This window comes from Pseudophryne corroboree, chromosome 3, assembly GCF_028390025.1.
Source record: "Pseudophryne corroboree isolate aPseCor3 chromosome 3, aPseCor3.hap2, whole genome shotgun sequence".
NCBI classification, from domain to species: Eukaryota; Metazoa; Chordata; class Amphibia; order Anura; family Myobatrachidae; genus Pseudophryne; species Pseudophryne corroboree.
In genome coordinates, this window is record NC_086446.1 from 299935937 (window position 1) to 299960800 (window position 24864).

The window sequence follows — 24864 nt, forward strand, 5'->3', positions numbered from 1 at the left end:
AGTATCGCACAGCGGCGATGCTTTTGCATCTCAGGCAGGGCCGGTGCAAGGGTGTTCGGCGCCCTCCTGCAAACTATAAATTTGCGCCCTCTCTCCCATACTTAATAAAGAGACAATGCAGTATGAAGTCTCACGCCGCAAAAAAACAGGTGGGGCGTGGTCACACAATAGTACCAATTCAAATTACTCCATACAGTAGCACAATCTTGTTCACATTTACACCGCGCATAGCGCACAGAGGGAACTCGATTCACCGCTGTCGGTACTCCGACTGTCATTTTACACTTTACGGCAGGTAAGAGTCCCCATTTTACACATTACGGCAGGCAAGAGTCCCCACTTTACACATTACGGCAGGCAAGAGTCCCCATTTTACACATTACGGCAGGCAAGAGTCCCCATTTTACACATTACGGCAGGCAAGAGTCCCCACTTTACACATTACGGCAGGCAAGTGTCCCCATTTTACACATTACGGCAGGCACGTGTCCCCATTTTATACATTACGGCAGGCAAGAGTCCCCATTTTACACATTATAGCAGGCAAGTGTCCCCATTTTACACATTACGGCAGGCAGGTGTCCCCATTTTATACATTACGGCAGGCATGAGTCCCCATTTTACACATTACGACAGGCAGGTGTCCCCATATTACGCATTACGGCAGGCAGGTGTCCCCATTTTACACATTACGGCAGACAGGTGTCCCCATTTTACGCATTACGGCAGGCAGGTGTCCCCATTTTACACATTACGGTAGGCAAGAGTCCCCATTTTACACATTATAGCAGACAGTGTCCCCATTTTACACATTATAGCAGGCAGAGACCCCTTCAACAAAGAGAGACAGAGTGAAAAAAACCCAGACAGACACATAGACAGACAGACAGATAGATAGATAGATAGATAGATAGATAGATAGATAGATAGATAGATAGATAGATAATCAAACATACAAAATACTCACTTAGTTCCTTTGAAAGACACAACCTCCCGGGCAGTCTCTCTATTGTTCCTCAGTCCTGGTAGGTGATGAGATGGCTCCATGGATATGGGGGCATCTAGTGGCTCCTGGCAGTACTGCAGTCAAGTACAGTAGTCACTGCAGCTCTCTGCTCCCGAAGCCGTCCTTTGTCCGTCAGTCCCGCCCACACACCTCCCACTGCTAGCGCCACTGCAGGAGGAGATTACATCAACGGCGTGGGAGGAGATTACATCAGGACGGGAGGAGATTACATCAGCGGCGTGGGAGTGGGGACTTGAAGAGCCGGTATGCACGTACCGTGATAGGCGCAGACGGCAGCAACTGCACACATCAAAGGAATGCAGAGCAGTGCATGCGCCTCCCTGCACTGCATCCCTTTGCTGAGCGGGTTCCGCCAGGCTCTGATCTCAGGAGTTATTCCCAGCCAGCACAGCTCCTGCGGCTGCCGGGAGAACCTCTTCGCTGCCCTGGGTCGCAAGCGCCTGCGTGTGATGTCATGCATCCGCCGCAGCCCGCCCCCCCCAACGGTCTGGCCACTCCTGCGTTGGCCGGAACGCGCCCCCTAAACGGCGGCTTAATGCCGCCATCCAGCCCCCTCCTGCCCAGCGACTGCCTCTGCCTCAGAGGCGATCGCTAGGCAGTGACGGCCTTCGGCTGTCTGGCATGCGCCGGCGCATGCGCAGTTCCGACCCGATCGCTGTGCTGCGATAAACTGCAGCGAGCGATCGGGTTGGAATGACCCACATGGTTTTGCCCAATTGCTAACAAATTTGCTGCTACGATCAGGTCTGATTTACCCCATATCCGTTTGCCTGGACTTTACCTTGCCATTAGTAATTACCTCCAGTATGCTGCTAACAACTGCATACAGTATATTTGCTATTTGGGACTTTGCTCATTTGTCTTCATACTAGATTGTCTGGACTTCACCTTGCTACCAATAATCACTTACTGCATCCTGCAATTAACTTTCTATTTGGAACTGTATCATTGTCATTATTACCTACAACTACCTGGATTTGTTATCTGTTAGTTTTACTGCCTAAAACATTCACTTGCCAATTCAATCCACACACTGCTAATCAGTGTTCTTCAGCCACAGTTATCAAGTGTTCATTCTTCAGTGTTCTTCAACAACAGTTATCAAATATTCATTCTCAGTGTTCTTCAGCCACAGTTATCAAGTATTCATTCTTCAGTGCTCTTAAACCAGCATTATCAAATATTCATTCATCAGTGTTCTTCAACCACAGTGATAAATGATTCTGTCTTCTAAGTAATAATCTCCTGAACATTATTTCCTGTACTTGTTTCTTATCCAGTGTTTTCAGACTGTGGTATTCCAATACACAATCTTTAAGCTACTGTATTTGGACATTTATACTTTTACCCATTGTTGTGACTGAACTTTGACGCCTGCTGTTGTTGCCTTCTGAGTACTGCATTTCCCTGTATGAAATAATCCAGCTGTTGCACTTTGAACATATTCAGGCGATTCAGATCTGATTGCTGTTGTGCGTTTTCACACAGCAGGTGATCAGCAACAAACTGTGCATGCATATGCACAGCAATGCGCATGCACGTTGGACAGCAACAATGGGCATCGCTGGTCAGCGACAGGATGGCGTGAAAATTTTATACACACGGGCGTTCGCAAAGTGAGTGACATGAAAAGGCCGTTTGATGGTGGTATTGGACCGTCTACTGGGAGTGTCAGGGAAAACGCAGGCATTTCCAAGAGTTTTCAGGGAGGGTGTGTGACGTCAGCTCCGGCCCCGATCAGCTTGTTCTCATCACTCTGTAGGATTTACAAATTTACACCCCCCTTGGGCGGCGACTGTCTGAACGCAGGACAGCAAAGTTAGCAGCCCATCGATCAGGTCTGAATTACCCCCATAGGTTGTTTCCTGTGAGTATATCCATACAGGGAAAATCCCACATGGACCTTGACGGTATGGAAAAATAAATCCAATCTGATTGGAAACATAACAGCTGATTCTATACAATTTCATATAGATAAGTTGGACATGTCTCTGAATAAGATTACATTGTAGCATGTGTGCTCTAATTGCATTATTTTACATGATTGATCAATGCAATCAGTAGATCTAAGAATCCCACATTTGTATTCATATGGATTACTTAGAATTTTTACAAATAACAAAATTGTAACAAATAACAATTGTAACAAATATACATATTGTGTGTGGCGACAATGAAAGACAACTTTTGCAATTACCAATGTAATAATTTGATGGAAAGCATAAATATTTTAATGTGTGTGGTTATCATAAGGCAACTCTCCACATAAGACTTAATTATTCGAGTTAAAAAGTTGATTTTTTAATTAACTTTATCAAGTGATGATGCTGGAGATTTGGCATTGTTACAGCTATGGAGCATCTATGGGGGGAATTCAATTGTGGGTGAAGGGGCAAACTCCATGGCGTTTAAACACCAGCAACCTATAAGGTAAAGTGTGGCGGAAGTCATGCTAATTTTGCCGGCCGAATCCATTCACCAACTACTGAATTCCCCCCTATGACTCTGCTTCTTGCTTTAGTTCAAGGGTTCCCATACACTGTCCTCAAGCCTCAAGGCACCAAGACAGTTGGGATTTTAAGGATATACATGCTTAAGCACAGGTTATTTAATTACTATCTCAGTCAACTTGATTATTACTGTGGCCAAACATGGATAACCTTCACACCTGAACTGGTAGGGTGCCATGAGTACCAAGTTTATGAAACCCTTATGTAGTACATGGATTATTCCAAGTCAAGTTGGTCTTTCTTTTACTTTTACACCTAATGCTGAATAAGGCCTATAGGGAAAATGTATCTAGCAGTGTAAAGAGTGGAGAATTGCACAACCAATCCTCTCCTACAGTGCCTATCATTTTATAGAATTTACTTGACCAACGCTACTTCAGTTAATTGGTTGCTATTGGCAACTTCTTCTACTTGTCAACTCTTTACACTGCTTGATATGGTTCATCTCCCTGATAGTACTTTATGATTACATGGTGCATGTTGCTGGTTCCTTTCTTGAATATTAATGAACTTTCTGCTTTTACTCTACTGTTTCACAAGGCATCAATTTCTCAGTATCAACCAATCTGTTCTCTAAGCTGCTCAGACAAGTTTTCTCCATATATATCAGGAGGGCCAAATGTAAAAACCTGCGAGTTGCGGTATGTGCTAAGATTTCAGCAATTTAGCAGCAAGATTTTGTTGAAAGAGGAGTGTGCTACTGCACATACTCCAGTCTTCCTGTTCATACCCTTTCCCAAGATCACCATCGAGATCTCTACTGGCCATGTGCGGAGCTATCTTGAGACTGTGTAGTGTGACATGGTGGAAGACAGAGGTCTCCTGCTTAGCTCCTATGCGGGACCTGGTTATTGTCTGCTATAAAGCTGTTCCAGCATCCTAGCACTGCAGTATTCACTCACTGGCTAGTGAGCTGTATGAAACCTCACTCCGCCCAAGATCTGCTCCATCACCAGTGTACATATAACACTGAGTACAGCCAGCTGTACCTGCTACATATTAGTAAACCAGAACCACTGGTTAAATAACTGAGCAGGAGCTCATAGAGCTCCCTTTCCGGGGAGGAGCCCCTGGTTCCTACTTAATTATGTTGGGAGGTATGTCATTATAAAATATTCAAAATAACACTTTATGTGTGACCGGAAAGCGTCTATGCTCCCACACAAGGGCAGGTTGGGGGGGTGCGTTTGCTCCCCTACCCACGCCCTCATATCATGCAGGAAGAGAGAGGACTGATTGCTTCTGCTACAGTCTCTATCCACATGCCAGCACACAGCAGTATGTGCTGAGCTGGGGAGAGAGTCGTTTCTCAGTCCCTGCCAGGGGCATATCTACCCCTTGGCCAGGATGGCACTTGCCAGAGGCGCCAGTTGAGGAGGGGCGCCGTCTGGCGATGCCACCCATGGACAGGAGGTAGAATTAAATAGTAGTGACAGTACCTGGCGTGGTGTGCTGCCCTGGCCAGTGTCTGGCCCAGAGACCGACAAAACAGCCACTGCTACTGGTGCCAGTGTCCGACACCGCTCTTCACTACTGTGAAAAAAACTCAAAATAAACTACAACTCCCAGTGAACATTGCTGCCGGGAGCTTCCGGCAGCAACGGCCGTAGGGAACTGTAGTTTCTTTTTATTTTCTTCACAGTGGTGAAGAGCGATACTGGACACCGGCACCAGTAGCAGTGGCTGTTTATAAGGGGTACTCCACATTACTTTTATGTAAATTATACTTTATACTGTAGATTATTTGCAAAGGAGCACTTCCTTTCTACTTTATATATTACTTTCATCACGCAAACTCCTTGGTGTTACAATGATACAAATAGTAACCCACACTGGGATTATTTATTGGGTACTTATACCATGCTTTATTACACATATTTTTAAATATTCCAATTTGGTTTAGGCTTAAAAAAGTTTCTGTGATGGTTGTACTGATGTTACTCACACCTACCTGCATCTTTAATTAGGTGAATGTACATAATATGTCTCAGTTGTATTCTCCACCTAACCTCTAATAGCACAGTACCCACCTGTGATTGATTGGAATGGATAATGGTTTCCTTAATTTACTTCGGTAAATGATTGATATGTACTATGCAGGGCTGGCTTGAGGCATGTTCGACTCGAGCGGACGCGCAGGGCGCCACCCTTAAAGGGCGCCGCACGCTGGAGCCGCCATGTCGGAGCCTGGAGCCGGCCCTGTCCTTAAGAATGCGCCGCCTCCTGTCTGTAAAGTGATCTGTGCGCGCTATGCGGCGCCGGCGTCTGATGTCAGACACCGGCGCCACACAGCGTGCACAGTTCACTTACAGGCACCGGCTCGCACAGAGATAGCGTGCACAGATCTGCAGCAGCACTCCCCCTCCCTCATAGTAGGCACAGCAGGTACTCTGGGGCATATGTGGCACTGTGGGGGCATTTATCTGGCACTGTGGGGGCATTTATCTGGCACTGTGGGGGTCATTAATGTATCTGGCACTGTGTGGGCATTAATGTATCTGGCACTGTGGGGGCATTCATGGCACTGTGGGGGCATTAATGTATCTGGCACTGTGGGGGCATATCTGGCACTGTGGGGTCATTTATCTATCTGGGACTGTGGGGGCATATCTGGCACTGTGGGGGGTATTAATGTATCTGGTACTGTGGGGGCATATTTGGCACTGTGGGGGCATTAATGTATCTGGCGCTGTGGGGGCATTTATCTGGTACTGTGGGGGCATTAATGTATCTGGCACTGTGGGGGGCATTTCTGGCACTGTGGGGGCATTAATGTATCTGGCACTGTGGGGGCATTTATCTGGCACTGTGGGGGGCCTTAATGTATCTGGCACTGTGGGGGGATTAATGTATCTGGCACTGTGGGGGGCATTAATGTATCTGGCACTGTGGGGGGATTAATGTATCTGGCACTGTGGGGGATTAATGTATCTGGCACTGTGGGGGCATTAATGTATCTGGCACTGTGGGGGGATTAATGTATCTGGCACTGTGGGGGGCATTAATGTATCTGGCACTGTGGGGGGATTAATGTATCTGGCACTGTGGGGGGATTAATGTATCTGGCACTGTGGGGGCATTAATGTATCTGGCACTGTGGGGGCATTTCTGGCACTGTGGGGGCATTAATGTAGCTGGCACTGTGGGGGCATTTATCTGACACTGTGGGGGCATTTATCTGGCACTGTGGGGGGCATTAATGTATCTGGCACTGTGGGGGCATATCTGGCACTGTGTGGGCATTTATGTACCTGGCACTGTGTGGGCATTTATGTATCTGGCACTGTGGGGGCATTAATGTATCTGGCACTGCTGGGGGGCATGTCATGTGCATCTGGCACTGCTGGGGGGGCATGTCATGTGCATCTGGCACTGCTGGGGGGCATGTCATGTGCATCTGGCACTGCTGGGGGGGCATGTCATGTGTAGCTGGCACTGCTGGGGGGCATGTCATGTGTAGCTGGTACTGCTGGGGGCATGTCATGTGTAGCGGGCACTGCTGGGGGGCATGTCATGTGTAGCTGGCACTGCTGGGGGGCATGTTATGTGCATCTGGCACTGCTGGGGGGCATGTCAAGTGTAGCTGGCACTGCTGCGGGGCATGTCATTTCTATCTGGCACTGCTGGGGGGCATGTCATGTCTATCTGGCACTGCTGGGGGGCATGTCATGTGCATCTGGCACTGCTGGGGGCATGTCATGTGCATCTGGCACTGCTGGGGGGCATGTCATGTGTAGCTGGCACTGCTGGAGGGCATGTCATGTGTAGCTGGTACTGCTGTGGGGCATGTCATGTCTATCTGGCACTGCTGGGGGCATGTCATGTGTATCTGGCACTGCTGGGGGCATGTCATGTGCATCTGGCACTGCTGGGGGGCATGTCACGTGTAGCTGGGGGGCATGTCATGTGTAGCTGGCACTGCTGGAGGGCATGTCATGTGTAGCTGGTACTGCTGCGGGGCATGTCATGTCTATCTGGCACTGCTGGGGGGCATGTCATGTGTAGCTGGCACTGCTGGGGGGCATGTCATGTGCATCTGGCAATTCTGGGGGGCATGTCACGTGTAGCTGGCACTGCTTGGGGGCATGTCATGTCTATCTGGCACTGCTGGGGGGCATGTCATGTCTTTCTGGCACTGCACATTATGTGTATCTGGCACTATACTGGAGACATTATATGTAGCTGGCACTATACGGGAGACATTGTGTGTAAGGAACACTACTGTGGCTGTTATGTGTAAGGCTGCTAATTGTGTGCGTAGAGGGGTTGTGAAAATATATTTATTTATAGTTTGATAATATAAAGTTATGAGGTCCCGTCCACTTCCCAAGGAGGCCACGCCCACTTTCCAGGAGTATGGGAGGGGGCACTTTGACATTTTCTCGCTCAGGGTGCTAGTAGGCCTGGAGCCGGCCCTGGTACTATGTGTTATTAGTGGAGTAACTGCACCTTTATCGTTCTGTGCATTTTGTGGTCAATATTAGTTACGTTACGTGGTATTTTTTTATACCAGTTATTGTCACTATTTTTAAGTGAACAACAGATATATTTGGTGTGACAACTAACTACAATAATACCAATTAAAGGATCAAATTACAGTCGATAACCATTAAATATTATATTGTTCCATTCCAGGAACCAACACTTTTACTAATGTTTTTATCAATATTTTGCTATGTTATGCTACCTATGTAAATCGTGAGTCAGACTATACATAATTAAAAGCAGAGCCGTTTCTTGCGGTGAGCGAGGTGTGCATTCGCACGGGGTACCCACCATGGCTCTAAGTGACTCAGTTTGCGCTCCCCCTCCTTCCGTCAATACTACTCCGCTCGGGGCGGAGTTTCGTGCAATGACGCGTTTGCGTCATGACATCATGACGCAAACGTGTCATTACACGAAACTCCACCCCCAAGCGGAGTACTGATGACCAGGAGAGGGAGCCACCCGGGACACGGCGGCAAAGCTATGAGGAGGGAGAGGCAGAGAGGCAGGATGCAAGAGGACCTCTGCAAACGTAAGTATAACTTTTTCTCTCTCTCTCTTTGTAGAAAGGGACTCTGCCTGCTATAATGTGTAAAATGGGGACACATGCCTGCCGTAATGTGTGAAATGGGGACACTTGCCTGCCGTAATGTGTAAAATGGGGACTCTTGAATGTCGTAATGTGCAAAATGGGGACACTTGCCTGCCATAATGTGTAAAATCGGGACTCTTGTCTGCTGTAATGTGTAAAATGGGGACTCTTGCCTGCCGTAATGTGTAAATTGGAGACACTTGCCTGCCGTAATGTGTAAAATAGGGTTCTTGCCTGCCGTAATGTGTAAAATGGGGACTCTTGCCTGCTGTAATGTGTAAAATAGGGACACTTGCCTGCAATAATGTGTAAAATGGGTACTCTTGCCTGCTGTAATGTGTAAAATGGGGATTTACTGTAGCAAGGGCATTGCGTGCGGTGTGTGGCATAATATGGTGCAGGGGGCATTATTGTGTGGGGGCTTAATATGGTGGAATTTTTTTTCCCCTGTAGTGGCTGTGATCTGTTGGTGCAGGGTCAAAAACTAGGGTGTAAGGTAGTCTTTTCAGATGAGGCCACGCCCATTTTAACGAGGCTACGCCCCCTGTAACTGGGAGCCAAATTGGCTAGAATCAGCCCTGATTAAAAGTTAAGTTTTATTGAATAAAGGGCCTAATTCTGACATGATTTGCAAATTTGCAGATGTCTGCAATCAGATAGTCGCCACCCATAGAGAGTAAAAACCCACCCCATTCAAGTGTGCGAATGCATGCATACGCCAGTGCCGTAACTGGAAATGTTAGCGCTGTGTGCAAGAAACAGCATCAGCGCCCCCCTACCCCAACATTTAAAATAGGCGCATGACAAAATATAGGGAGTGGCTTCATGGGGAAGGGGTGTAGTAAAAAATAATACCAATTCATATTATGCTGCACAGTAGTCTCCATTATTTAAATTATGTCACACAGTAGCACAACTTACACACATCACACCAGGTAGAGCCCCTTTTACACTTTACGCCAGATAGAGCGCCATTTTACACATTACGGCAGGTAGAGCCCCTATCACACATTACGGCAGGTAGAGCCCCCTTTTACACATTACGGCAGGTAGAGTGTCCTTTTACACATTATGGCAGGTAGAGTGTCCTTTTACACATTACGGGAGGTAGAGTCACGAGAGAGAGAGAGAGAGAGAGAGAGAGAGAGAGAGAGAGTGAGAGAGAGGGGGGGTGGAGGGAAGGGAGAGAGAGATATGGTTGGGAGGGAGAGAAATAAAGGTGGCAGGAAGAGAGACAGAGAGAAAGTGATGAGGAGACAGAAAGAGAGGGGTGGTGCACATGGGACACACATACACACAAAAACACACACCTTATCTACCTATGTGACAATGGCAGCTGCTCCCTGCATCCCCTGGTCAGCTCCCAGCATCCCCTGCCCGGCTCCGGCCAGGTCTGGTGCAGGGACGCTGCTGCACAAGAGGTAAGGAGCGGGGCAGACCAAGCAGCGCTGCCGGCTATAATGCACATCAGCAGCTGTGTGTCCGGCAGAGGTGCTGGACGCAACACTACTGTTATAGCGGGCAGCGCTGCAGCTGGCAGTTGTCAAACGGCACGTATGGTGCATCCACAGCGCAAATACACTGTGTGCTAAGCACCATATGTCCACACCTAGTTACGACCCTGATCAGGAGACTTAGAGACTGATCGCGCCATCAGCCAAGGAGGATAGCGTCAAGTGCACCATCCAGCCATCAGTACAGGCATTAGGTTACATAATGAAGTGCAACGTTGTGAGGCAGCATTTAAACTAAAGTATGCCCGAGCAGCAGTTATCAATGTTTAAACACACAATAAACTTAAATGTAAAAAGTAAATAAAATATACAAAAATAAAACTAGAAATAGCATAAAGATAATAAAAATAATATACAAATATCTTAAAATTAGGCTGAATAAGTACTATTAATTATAGTTGACAGAAACATTCAGCGATGTACAGATTACAGAATAGCAGCAGTAAGTAGCATATAGTTACTCTACCAGTATGTACTACTGGGAATATACCGCAGCACCTGCAGGAACCCCACAAAAACATGGAGAGCACACACAAACTCTACTCAGATAGAACCCTAGTCAGGAATGTAATCATTAACCCAAGTGATGTGACACAGCAATGCTAACCACTGTGCATTACATTAGATGTACATTAGGTAAAACATCACACAGATCAACACAAGAGGGGCTTTATATGTATAATGTAATATGTATTACAGGTATCAGAATTTTGAATCTGGGGACACAAGTACTTGTTGAAGTATACAGTAAATATTAACACCTCTTATATGTGATGTGGTAAAGTGGATGCATTTTACATCTGTACTACCAGTGTACGTGTTCAGTGGCCGATATCCCCCACCCCCTTCCATTGACATCCACACATTGCCCTTGTACATACTCCAGTGTATATACCCTACTGAAGGTACCGGAACACAGTGGTGCGGTCACCGAGTCTTCTCCCATGGGGCTGCGCCTGCAATATGTTCAGAGCTGGGAGAAGAGAGATTCGCGCTCACGGGGCTGGCCTCTTCTAACCCCATATTCTGTCTGGTAACCAGGCATCGGAATAATGGGGGCAAGGGGGCAGCATGCCCTCCCAAACATGACTTAGGTGCTGGGGAGGGGGAGCGCTTACCGCCGATCACCATGGAGCCTTCAGTCCTACGTTAAAAAGTCTGTCTCCTCAGCGTGCTGCCCCATGTCCTGTCCTAACCGGCTCTTCACACAGAGGCATTACTGGGAGGAGGCGGGGATGTCCCAGCAGGCTCAGCATAGTCCGCCTCCTCCCAGTAATGTATCTGTGTGAAGAGCCGGTTAGAACAGGACATGGGGCAGCATGCTGAGAAGACAGACTTTTTAACGTAGGACTGGAGGCTTCACGGTGATCGGCAGTAAGCGCTCCCTGCACGGGGGGCAGGCTGTCAGTTGCCGGTAGTACAGTACAGTGTGAGCAGTGTACCACAAACAGGGAGACTTGAGCAGTTGGCTGTTGTCAATTGGGGTGGATGGTGCATCCACAGCGCAAATGCGCTGTGTGCTAAGCACCATCCGCCCACACCTAGTTACGGCTCAGGCGTACGCAGTGCAAAAACTTTGCCAGACAGCGGACAGCTGCAAATCCGTTTGTAACTAACTCACCATCTAATGATTTTTCCAGTCTGTGCAGTCTGTGGACTTACTCCTCCAGTGCGATAGAAACAGGCTGATCAGGGTCGGTGCCGATGTCACACACCCTCCCTGGAAATGCTTGGGAATGCCTGCGTTTTACCCGATACTCCCCCAAAAATGGGTAGTTGCCACCCACAAATGTCCGCTTCCTGTCAATCACCTTGTCTTCACCAAGCAATCAAAATTTTTGAACCATGCTGTCCTTGTTTGGGCTCATGCCTGCGCATTACAGTGCATATGCATGCGCAGTCATTTGATAATCGGCTGCTGCGATTTCACACAACAGTGATCAAATCTAAATTAGGTCCAAAGAGTGCACCAGCAAAAAGAGTATTCTTTCTCTTGTTATCATACTACTGTGTAGCATAGTGTAATAAGGGGCACTACTGTGTGGTCTAACGTGAATAAGGCACCATACTATTTGGTGTAATGTGAATAAGGCACAATACTGTGTGGTGTAATGTTTAGAAGAGACACCATGTATGGTGTAATTTGAATAAGGGACACTACTATGCGTTGTAATGTGAGTAAGGGGCACTACTGTGCGGTATAATTTGAATTGGGGTTACTATTGTATGACCACACCCTTCCCCACACGACCATGTCCCTTTTTTGGCACACATGCCTTTCCTAATTCAAATATGGGTGGAACACTGGTCCTTTACTTTCGCTAGGGGTGCTCGGACCCCTAGATACACCACTGGTCCCTGCCCACAATGTACAGTAAATAGTACCTGTACCACCCCTCCTCTCTGAGCCACTGAAACTGACACATCTCCATCTGTAATTGTGTCTTTATGTAACTATGACATACAGTGGTGCATGGGTAAGGTAATTCCTTGCTGATCAGAGTGGGCACATTTATTTTCACTTTACAAACTGAATTCAATTTTGCACTGTCCCAGAACCGTCAGTCTTTGGGTTTCATCCTTTACTTTTAGTAGGATCTGTTTAAGCCTACATGTTGCATTGTTAGTTGCACTCTAAGAAAAGTAATGAAAAGCTTTACAAACACAATATTGCCACATTTAATAAAGAATACAGTATATCAATCTCCATAGATGCACATGATTAATTTGAGCCATAAACAACCCGTAAAGCCATGAATTATTCAGTATTATACAGAAAGTGAGAAAATGGAAATATTTATTTTCTGAGAGCTCACCGTGCCAACCAGCCTTGGGTAAGGGTCAGGTAGCTCTTCTTGAAGTGTAAAGGTGTCAATTATCCAGTCTCTCTTTTGACGATTTAGCCGTGCTCTGCGAATAAGTCTCTGTTGGACAGTAAAGAGTGAAAGAAATTTGTTATAGTTTATCTCATATATATATATATATATATATATATATATATAATTACTTGTTATCTTATATGATTCATTTATCACGTTAACTCCTCATATGTTACTAACAGAGCATCACATTTCATTGTACTTGACAATTCCCAAACACTTTCTACACATACTTTTCTCTGTCTATAGTGTAACCAACAGTGAAAGGGGGAACATGTGTGCACCTACTGTAGTTTCTCTTACAGTTTATTTGCTCTAGTATAAATCCTAAACGGCTAACTCACCCTTTTTAGAAAATATTTTGTAAAGTAACCCATTTTCTCTTACGTCCTTAGGGATACTGGGAATCCATTTAGTACCATGGGGTATAGACGGGTCCACTAGGACCCCGGGCACTCCAAGAATTTGATAGTGCGCGCTGGCTCCTCCCTCCATGCCTCTCCTACCAGACCCAGTTTAGAAAATGTGCCCGGAGTAGCCGGTCATGTCGCTGGAAGCTCCAGAAGAGTTTTCTGCATTTATTTATCTGTCTGTTATTTTCAGGCAGGACTGGATGGCACCAGCCTGCCTGCTTTGTGGGACTTAGGGGGGGGAACAGCCCAACCTCTTGAAGGGTTAATGGTCACGTTCTCCGCTGACTGGACACTAGCTGCTGAGGGAACTATTTGCAAGCCCCACCACGGTGAGCGTACATTCCCGAAGCACGCCGCCACCCCTAACAGAGCCAGAAGAAAGAAGAGTGGTGAGTACTAAGCCGGCGTCCCGGTTAGCGAGTCGCCGGCCATTATGTCGGCATGAGGGTACAGAGATGCACGGCTTTTACATGGGGCGGCTGGGTCTCCAGACTCAGTACACAGTGCAGACGCACGGCTTATAAGGGGGCAGTCTCAGTACACTATATGTGTACACAGTACCCAGACTGACATTACAGACTTAAAAGGGGGCTGACTCCATTTTAGGCACAAAATTACCTCAGCCAGTAGAAAAAGAGCGGGAAGACCGCACGCCATTGAAGGGGCGTGGCTTCACTATGAGCGGATCCAGCAGCTCATTTTCCCTCTGCCTGAAAGGGACACGCAGCTCCTCCGGATAACTCAGCGGTACTAGGGGGTCATAGCAGGGGGGAGAGATTATTAATGTACTGAGTCCCTAATCTAGGTACTTAGTCTGCAACCCGGCTAAGGTTGGCATTAGCAGTAAGGGGGCCGTGTGCTGGCTCCATACTATCTCTGTGTCTCCATGAAAGGGCTATTTGTGTGTTAATTAATTGTGCATTTAACCTGTGTGTGTGTGTGTGTGTGTGTGTGTGTGTGTGTGTGTGTGTGTGTGTAACATCGTAACATAGTATCTAAGGTTGAAAAAAAGGCAATTGTCCATCGAGTTCAACCTATTTGTGGTCTCCTATGCATGATTATTTTGTATAAAATTTTGACTGTAGTTGATGACTGCCGTTACGTTTAACCCCTCTTTTTTATAATAACCATAGTGCGTGACTATGCCCCGTAACCCTGGATATCCTTATCCATTAGGAATTTATCTTACCCATTCTTAAAGGTGTTGACTGAGTCGGCCATTACAACTCCCTCAGGCAGGGAATTCCAAACACGTATCGTCCTTACCGTAAAAAAGCCTTTACGCCGTATTGGGCAGAATCTCCTCTCCTCTAACCTGAGCGAGTGTCCACGAGTTCTCTGTGTTGATCTAACCAAAAACAGGTCCTGCGCAAGATCTGTATATTGTCCCCTTATATATTTTTAAATGTTGATCATGTCCCCTCTTAATCTCCTCTTTTCCAGTGTAAACATGCCTGGTCTTGCAAGCCTTTCCTCGTATTCCAGCGTCTCCATACCCTTAATTAGTTTGGTCGCCCACCTTTGAACCTTTTCTAGCTCCAGGATATCCTTTTTGTAGTAAGGTGCCCAGAATTGTACACAGTATTCAAGGTGTGGCCTCACAAGTGATTTATATAACGGGAGTATACTCTCGTCCCTAGCATCAATTCCCCGTTTTATGCATGCTAATATCTTATTAGCCTTCTTTGCTGCAGTCCTACTTTGGGTACTACTGCTTAGTTTGCTATCTATGAGGACACCTAAGTCCTTTTCCAGTACAGAATACTCTAATTTTACCCCATTTAGTAGGTAGGTGTTATTTTTGTTCTTATTACCACAGTGCATTACCTTACACTTGTCTGTATTGAAGTGCATTCTCCATTTCGCTGCCCAAGCTTCTAATTTAACTAAGTCGTTCTGAAGCGACTCAGCATCCCCCTCCGCATTTATAACTTTACACAATTTGGTATCATCTGCAAAAATTGACACAATGCTCTCTAGACCTTCTGTTAGGTCGTTAATGAAAATATTGAACAATAGCGGTCCTAATACTGAGCCTTGCGGCACACCACTTAGCACTTTAGTCCAAGTTGAAAAAGATCCATTAACCACAACGCGATGCTCCCTATTATCTAACCAGTTTTTGACCCAAGTGCATATTGTGCTTCCTAGCCCTGATTCTTGTAGCTTGTAGATAAGTCTCATGTGTGGTACAGTGTCGAATGCTTTGGCAAAATCTAAAAAGATTACATCCACCTCTTTACCCTGATCTAGGTTTGCGCTTACTGTTTCATAAAAGCCAAGTAAATTGGTTTGACAGGATCTGTCCTTCATAAACCCATGTTGATTCCTTTTAATGACCTTATTGACTTCAAGGAACTTCTGAATACTATCTCTTAGAATACCTTCCAATACTTTCCCCACTATAGATGTAAGACTAACTGGTCTATAATTACCTGGTTCAGCTTTACTTCACTTTTTGAATATAGGCACTACTTCCGCTATACGCCAGTCTTTGGGAACCATACCTGATATTACTGAATCCTTAAAGATCAAAAATAGCGGTTTTGCAAGTTCAGAGTGAAGCTCCATTAGAACCCTTGGGTGAATACCATCGGGACCTGGTGACTTATTAATCTTTAAATGTTTTAATCAGTCACAGACTACTTCCTTGCTTAAATAACTTAAATGTGTGTGTGTGTGTGTGTGTGTGTGTGTGTGTGTGTGTGTGTGTGTGTGTGCTGTCACTGTCACAGTATGTCAGACAAAGAATGTGTTTCATGTAAGGCACAGTGTTCCTCTTCTCCAGGCGGTTAAATACTGTGTTCTCATTGTAGTGTACTTTCTCAGGCTAGCAGGGCAGAGCCAGCTTGGCTGGACTCCATTAGGGGAATAATTTCCAATATTTCTACTAAATTGTCCCGCAATGAGAAAGAGACACAATACTTAAGACAATCGATGACTGAGTTTATGAAAAGAGACTCAGTACCCAAACCAGCATCTCAGTCCCCTGCCATTTGTCCGCAAAAACGTACTTTGGCCCATATCCTGCAGTCTGACTCTGATGATGAAGGGTCAGACATGGAGGAGGGGGAGGTGGACTCAGAGGTGGGGGAGGCTACTCTGTCACAGGGAATAGAGGCTCTCATAGAGGCTATCAGAGAAGTTCTGTATATCCCTGATAAGGTGACAGAGGAGACTGAGGAATCTTAATTCTAATATAAAAAGAAATCCTCAGCCACTTTTCCTGTGTCAAAGGAACTAAATACCCTGTTTGAAGAACCGTGGGTTATTCCTGATAGGAAATTTCTAATCACTAAAAGGTTGCTATTGTCTTTTCTGTTTCCTCCTGAGGATAGGAAAAAATGGGAAAATCCACCAATAGTGGATGCATCAGTATCCAGACTGTCACGAAAAAATTATATTGCCTGTCCCGGGTGCAGCCTCAGTAAAAGACACGGCTTATCGTAGAATTGGGACTACACTCAAATCTTTATATACAGATGCTGGGGTGGCTCAGAGACCCACTATAGCATGTGGGTGGATTACTAAGGCCATCGCCAAATGGTCGGGTAACCTACTTGAGGGGTTATATACCTTGCCTCAGGGGAAGATTATTTTACTCCTGCAACATATACAGGACTCTGCGAACTTTATGGTGGAAGCCATAAAAGTAATAGGTTTGCTTAATGCACGCACCACTGCTATGGTAGTTTCAGCATGCAGAGGCTTATGGCTATGCCAGTGGACTGCTGACGCGGACTCCTGGAAAGGTGTGGAAGGCCTACCCTTCACAGGCGAGGCCTTATTTGGAGATTAACTAAACAAATGCATATCCAAAGCTACTGTGGGTAAATCCACAAATCTTACTTCTGCAGCTCTCCCAGACAGGAAGGCCTACACAGGAACTAATCTACAGTTCTTTTGGACTGCCAAGTTTAAGGGCAAAACCAGAGGTTCTTCTACAGCCACCAGGGACGCTAGAGGTAAACCACACAAACCAGCAACTGCCGGTTCTCAGGAACAGAGCTCAGGCTCTGCTTCCTCAAAGCCTTAAGCATGACGGTGGACCGCGATGCATGGAATACTCGCATGTGGGAGCACGACTAAAATTTTTCAGTCACATCTGGACAGGTTCATGCCAGGATCCCTGGGTCATAGATCTTATTTCCGAGGGCTACAGACTGGAGTTTCAGGAGCTCCCACCTCACAGATTCTTCAAATCAAGCTTACCAGTTTCGCAAGAGGCAAGTATAACCTTACAGGACACCATTCAAAAACTGGTACAGACTCAGGTCATTGTTCCAGTTCCACCTCATCTGCAAAACAAGGGATATTATTCCAACCTGTTTGTAGTACCGAAACCGTATGGTTCGGTAAGACCGATTTTGAACCTCAAGTCATTGAACCCGTACTTACGATTGTTCAAATTCAAGATGGAGTCATTGAGAGTGGTGATCTTAGGTCTAGGGGGAGGGGCAATTCCTAGTTTCTCTGGATATCAAGGATGCGTACCTTCACATTCCGCTTATCTACAGTTTGCACTGCAGGACTGTCACTATCAGTTCCAGGCCCTGCCATTTGGTTTCTCCACGGCACCAACCTGGATCTTGGTGCATCGGTGCATTTGCCTTCTGAGGAAAATGGTGGCCTCTTACGAGATGCTTCAGTACAGAAGGTTTAATGCGAGGCCCTTCCAGCTGGATCTGTTGGACAAATGGTCCGGATCGCATCTTCATATGCACCAGAGGATCTGTCTGTCACCAAGAGCCAGAATATCACTTCTGTGGTGGCTACAGACTTCTCACCTTGTCGAGGGTTGGAGGTTCGGGATTCAGAATTGGATTCTGCTAACCACAGACGCAAGCCTCAGAGGTTGGGGAGCAGTCACCCAGGAGTTGCAGTTTCAAGGAAGATGGTCAAGTCGAGAAGTCGTCCTTCCAATAAACATCTTGGAACTCAGGGCAATTTACAACGCCCTTCTGCATGCCTCATCTCTACTTCGGAATAAGGCCATTCAAGTCCTGTTGGACAATGAAATGACGGTAACATACATAAACCGACAAGGCGGGGAAAAAAAGCAGAGCAGCAATGTCAGAGGTGTCAAGAATTGTCCTCTAGGTGGAAAAACACGCTGTGGCATTGTCAGCGGTCTTCATTCCAGGAGTAGACAACTGGGAAGCAGACTTCCTCAGCAGACATGACCTGCACCCGGGGGAGTGGGGCCTCTACCCAGAGGTGTTCCGGTGGTTGACACATCGGTGGGGATATCCACAGATCGATATGATGGCCTCTCGATTCAACAAGAAGCTCAAGCGGTATTGTTCCAGGTCAAGAGACCCACAAGCAGTGGTGGTAGACGCCCTGACAACTCCGTGGGTCTACCAGCTGGTGTACGTGTTTCCTCCACTTCCTCTGATCCCAAGAATTCTAAAGAGAATAAAAAGGGAAAAGGTTCAAGCAATCCTCATTGCTCCGGACTCGCCTCAAAGAGCCTGGTACGCGGATCTTCTCGAGATGCTGATCGAAGACCCGTGGCCTCTACCTCTTCGCGAGGATCTTCTGCAACAGGGCCTGTTCGTCTATCAAGACTTACCGCGGCTTTGTTTAACGGCATGGAAGTTGAATGGCTGATTCTAGCCAGGAGAGGGATTCCTGACAAGGTCATTCCGACTATGATCCAAGCCAGGAAGGGGCTAACGTATTAACATTACCACCATATATGGAAGAAGTATGTCTCTTGGTGTGAGAGCAGACAATGCTCTGTGGTGGAATTTCATCTGGGACATCTCCTGCTTTTTCTGCAGTTGGGAGTGGATGTGGGCCTACGCCTAGGCTCCATTAAAGTCCAGATTTTGGCCTTGTCGATTTACTTTCAGAAACAATTGGCTTCTCTCCCTGAGGTCCAGACGATCTTGAAAGGTGTTCTGCACATCCACCCTCCCTTTGTGCCTCCCATGCACTTTGGGATCTCAATTTTGTGCTGCAGTTCCTCCAATCGGGCTGGTTTGAACCATTACAGGAGGTTGACGTAAAGAACCTTACGTGGAAGACCGTTACACTGTTAGCCTTGTCTTCAGCAAGATGTGTGTTGAAGCTAGGGGCGTTGTCTCACAAGAGCCCCTACTTAATTTTCCATGAGGACAGAGCTGAACTCATCAGCAATTTCTTCCTAAGGTGGTGTCCGCGTTTCACATCGACAAACCTATTGTGGTTCCGGCTGTTACGGACACCTCTGCCACTTCAAAGTCTTTGGATGTTATGAGCGCTTTGAAGGTGTACGTAAGAAGGACAGCTCGTCACAGGAAATCCGCTGTTCGTTCTCTATGATCCTAATAAAATTGGGTGTCCTGCTTCAAAGCAGTCTTTTGCATGCTGGATCAGGCTCACTATCCAGCATGCTTATTCCATGGTAGGATTGCGGGTTCCAAAATCTGTACAGGCCCACTCTACTAGGTCGGTGGGTTCTTCTTGGGCGGCTACCAGGGGTGTCTCGGCTTTACAGCTCTGCCGAGAAGCTACTTGGTCAGGTTCAAACACGTTTGCAAAGTTTTACAAGTTCGATACTTTGGCCTGTGAGGACTTTCAGTTTGGTCAATCAGTTCTGCAGGAACCTCAGCACTCTCCCACCCAGTTTGGGAGCTTTGGAACTTCCCCATGGTACTAAATGGATTCCCAGTATCCCCAAGGACGTAAGAGAAAATAAGATTTTAATTACCTACCAGTAAATCTTTTTCTCGTAGTCCATAGGGGATACTGGACGCTCGCCCGGTCCTTCGCTCTTCCTGCACTGTTACTTAATTAAGTATTCTGGTTGGTTCAGCTGTTGCTGTTCATGTTTCAGGTTTGGTTAGCATGGCTTTCCTATTGTTCTGTGTGTGCTGGTTCGTAATCTCACCACTTTGCTTATCCATATTTCTCTCAAAGTATGTCCGTCTCCTCCGGCACAGTTTCCTGGACTAGGTATGGTAGGAGGGGCATGGAGGGATAAGCCAGAGCACACTATCAAATTCTTGGGAGTGCCCATTTAGTACCGTCTATACCCCATGGTACTAAATGGATTCCCAGTATCCCCTATGGACTAATAGAAAAGGATTTACCGGTAGGTAATTCAAATCCTATTATTTTCAGGGCCTACTAGCACGCTGAGCGAAATTTTTTGAAGCGTGGCCTTGCACCTATATTTTATGTAAAATATATAAATGTATATATTATCACACACCGCTCTACACACACACAATTAGCAGCTTTACATAAAGCCCACAGTGGTGTATCTTATAGAAAATGGCCACAGTAATAGCTACTTACACATACTGCCCCCAGCAGGATTCAGTAAGATTTACCAGCGCAGTATAGTACCAGATACACAAAATGCCCCAGTATAGTGCCAGATACACCTAATGCCCCAGTATAGGACCAGTGAAACACAATGCTGCAGCATAGTGCCAGATTCACATAATGTCTTCAGTATAGTGCCGTTACACACAATGCCCCAGTATAGTGACAGATACACATAATGCCCCGGAAAAGTACCAGATACACATAATGCCCCCAGTAATGCCAATTACACATAATGTCCCCTGCATAGTGCCAGTTACACATAATGCACCCAGTGTTTCTTCAATCATGAGACTTTTGGGTGACACTGGGTGACTTTCTATCACACTGTGCAACTATTATACTAATAAACGGATTCCGGTTGGTCTGAAAAAGTCAGACACTTCTCCCGCTAGAAGTCGGATCCAATTTGCATTCGGAGCTCAAAAAATACATGCCCTTACAGTGGCCAAGTTCTGGGGGGAAAGCCACACATTGTGTGAGTTTGTTTGTCTTTTTCCCAGATGCTAAACTTGGTTCCCATTACATCTCAGCTCATACAGTATATTTAGAAAATTACTCAGAAACCCCCCCCCCCCCCAAAAAAAACACTCTATAAACTATATAAAATGAGCAAGAAATTTGCCATTTACTTTATCAGCCTTTTGGCAAATAATATATATCGGTCTAGAACAATTTTGCCTAAGCAACTTACTTTTAAACCAAAAGTAACTAGCACTATAATTTGAATACAGTAGGTACCTAATCAATAAATGACTTGGATGACAGCAAAACAAAAAACATTTCATACTGACAAATTTTGTTGCAACATATCTGTAAGATACATAGGGCCGTAGCAGCCAGCTGACTCACCCCATGAAGATCAAAGAACTCCTGAATGTTGCTATGCACGAGGTAGGAATATAAATGGGGAGGGAGCCCTGCAGGCCCAAGTGCACTCTAGTACTGTAGATCTCTCAGATCACACGCAACTAGCAGAGTGTTAAGACACATGAAATTCAAAGCTACAGAATTTTGGCATTTGGCACTGGTACTTTAAATGTCATCAGACTTAAGTGATCATTATAGCAAGGGCAGAAGGCTGGAACAATGTAGAATTCTGATTTTGGCTGTATTAAGTCCTCTGATCAGTGGTGCCTCACTGCTAGCTCATGTCACTTCCTCAGGTTATCTGGTTGCACTGAATACATTACAGATAATCAGTTTAAGTCATAGGTTCTCAAACTCGGTCCTCAGTACCCCACACGGTGCATGTTTTGCAGGTAACCCAGCAGGTGCACAGGTGAATTAATTACTCACTGACACATTTTTAAAGGTCCACAGGTGGAGTTAATTATTTCACTTGTCATTCTGTGAGTAGTCCTGCAAAACATGCACCGTGTGGGGTCCTGAGGACCGAGTTTGAGAACCTGTGGTTTAAGTTTTCTGATTGCATTTCTGCACTTTATAGTGAAGGTAGTCAAATTCCTTTTTGACCTATACATTAGAGACTTTTATTTAAAAAAAAGACCTTCCCTGAACTTTTTTTTGTCATCTCTGGTATCCAATCTCTCACATCACCACAATCCTGCTGAGCTTACTTTGGCACTCATTATTGTCTAACTGTAAGAGTTTTACATACCTGCATACAGTATCTGGATTTATTAGTTGCTGTCTTCATATTTACTGGTGTTAGTGTCAGAGATTGTTATAAGTGCCTACTACCACATGTGCCTACTACCCCTTGTGAGTAAATGAGTACCAGTGAGCAGATCTCACTTTATGTGACATTGGGATATTTTCATGATCCCACCCTCTCTCACCCTAGAAGCCAGTAAAACTATGCCTTAATAACTGTCGCCTACTCCTCTCCAGCTTACCCAACTTGTGCCTCTCCCTTCATTAGTCCATCATCTACAATATTGTCCACCTCTATTTTTTCTTCTCTTGCTGTTCCATTTTAACAAACCATATTTTGCTGTCACTGACTTCCGGTCCAATACCAAATCAAGTTTAAACTTCTCTCACTCAAATCAATATCCCTCAGCCATTCCTTCCTCCCTACATTTCCAAACTAATTTCCATTGGTATCTTTCCCGCCTCCCAACCCAATATTGACCACTACCTATCTTCCTCCCTGATCACCACTTCCAGCTCACACCTTCCTGCACTGCTGTCAACCTCTGGAGCACCTTTCCAAGCATAACAAGCTTTCCTCTAGCCTCCCATCCTTTAAGCAAGCTCTTGAAACTCATGTTTTATTTCAGGACTACCACTTCTCCTAACTATCTGTAAGAGAGAAATAAAGGCTCTCACATATATAATAATTACAAATGTAATAGTAATCACTTGAACAATCTTAAAAATACCGAATAAGAAATACTGTAACAGTAAAAACTCTCTCCAACTTAAGCAGCACATATATGTGGATTTCATATACAAGTCATAACTACACAATCCTTATTGTCTAGGGCAAAAAATCTGCTGTAGCCACAGAATTTGATGTTTGATGGTACCAATATAATATAATAGATACAAAAGGCATGCTTAGTTAACATTTCATATATCTTCATTAGTGGGTCACTAGGTTGGTAAGTAAAATATTGCATTCACTGACAGTAGTACCGGACTGAATGGAAAGTCATAGGCACACGCAGGGGGGGTTTCTGGTTGCCCGGAAACCCCTCTCTTCTTGCCAAGTGGCTTAATTTATGACAATAGCAATGATATATAATACAAATACTAGAGCTGCTGTCACATCATGCAGTTTAAGGTACAGAGCAGAGCTGCTACGCATGCCCAGTGTAGCAGCTTTATCTACCACGTTTGCTGTGAGTGGAGCTAAGTCCTCAATCAGTGCAATGGACCAGAGAGCAGCTACCAGGTAGAAGAGACAGGAGCCTTATGATATGGGAGAATGTGTGCTTAGAAAGTGCAGTACTGGTTCTATTATGTTTGTGTATTTATTACGGTTTGTTTCTCTGACGTCCTAGTGGATGCTGGGAACTCCGTAAGGACCATGGGAATAGACGGGCTCCGCAGGAGACTGGGCACTCTAAAGAAAAGATTAGGTACTATCTGGTGTGCACTGGCTCCTCCCTCTATGCCCCTCCTCCAGACCTCAGTTAGAATCTGTGCCCGGCTTGAGCTGGTTGCACACTAGGGGCTCTCCTGAGCTTCTAGTAAAGAAAGTATTTATTAGGTTTTTTATTTTCAGTGAGATCTGCTGGCAACAGACTCACTGCTACGAGGGACTTAGGGGAGAGAAGCGAACCTACCTGCTTGCAGCTAGCTTGGGCTTCTAGGCTACTGGACACGATTAGCTCCAGAGGGATCAAACACAGGCCCAGCCTCGGTCGTCCGGTCCCGGAGCCGCGCCGCCGTCCCCCTTGAAGAGCCAGAAGACGGAAGATTTCGAGGACAAAATCGGCAGCTGAAGACTCCAGTCTTCATTAAGGTAGCGCACAGCACTGCAGCTGTGCGCCATTGCTTCCCATGCACACCACATACTCCGGTCACTGATGGGTGCAGGGCGCAGGGGGGGGGGGCGCCCTGGGCTGCAATTTGATTACCTTACAAATGGCAAAAAATCACATAATATAGTCTAATAAACTATATATGTGTAAAAATCCCCTGCCATAATATTACTATAAAGAGCGGGAGAAGTCCGCCAAAAAAGGGGCGGGGCTATCTCCCTCAGCACACTGGCGCCATTTTCTCTTCACAGCTCCGCTGGAAGGACGCTCCCCAGGCTCTCCCCTGCAGTTTCCAGGCTCAATAGGGTAAAAAATAGAGGGGGGGCACTAAATTTAGGCGCAATACTGTGTATTATAGCTGCTATAGGGAAAATCACTTTGTGTAGTGTAATATCCCTGTGTTATATAGCGCTGTGGTGTGTGCTGGCATACTCTCTCTCTGTCTCCCCAAAGGACTTTGTGGGGTCCTGTCCTCAGTCAGAGCATTCCCTGTGTGTGTGCGGTGTGTCGGTACGGCTGTGTCGACATGTTTGATGAGGAGGCTTATGTGGAGGCGGGGCAGGTGCCGATAAATGTGATGTCACCCCCTGCGGGGTCGACACCAGAGTGGATGGATATGTGGAAGGTATTAACCGACAGTGTCAACTCCTTACATAAAAGGCTGGATGACGT

The 24864-nt window shown here is 46.0% G+C and overlaps 1 protein-coding gene across 1 annotated transcript in view; it reads right to left on the reverse strand.

The window, feature by feature from the left end:
- Window positions 1-22397, reverse strand: part of LOC135057250 (cadherin-like protein 26) — a 173698-nt gene extending 151301 nt beyond the window's left edge. The window contains exons 1-3 of the mRNA XM_063963142.1: window positions 22359-22397; window positions 21590-21676; window positions 12945-13052 (exon numbers count right to left, since the gene is read on the reverse strand). Coding sequence (XP_063819212.1) covers window positions 12945-13052; window positions 21590-21676; window positions 22359-22397 — 234 coding nt within the window. The remainder of the gene's footprint in view (window positions 1-12944; window positions 13053-21589; window positions 21677-22358) is intronic.
- Between the last annotated feature and the right edge of the window lie 2467 nt (window positions 22398-24864).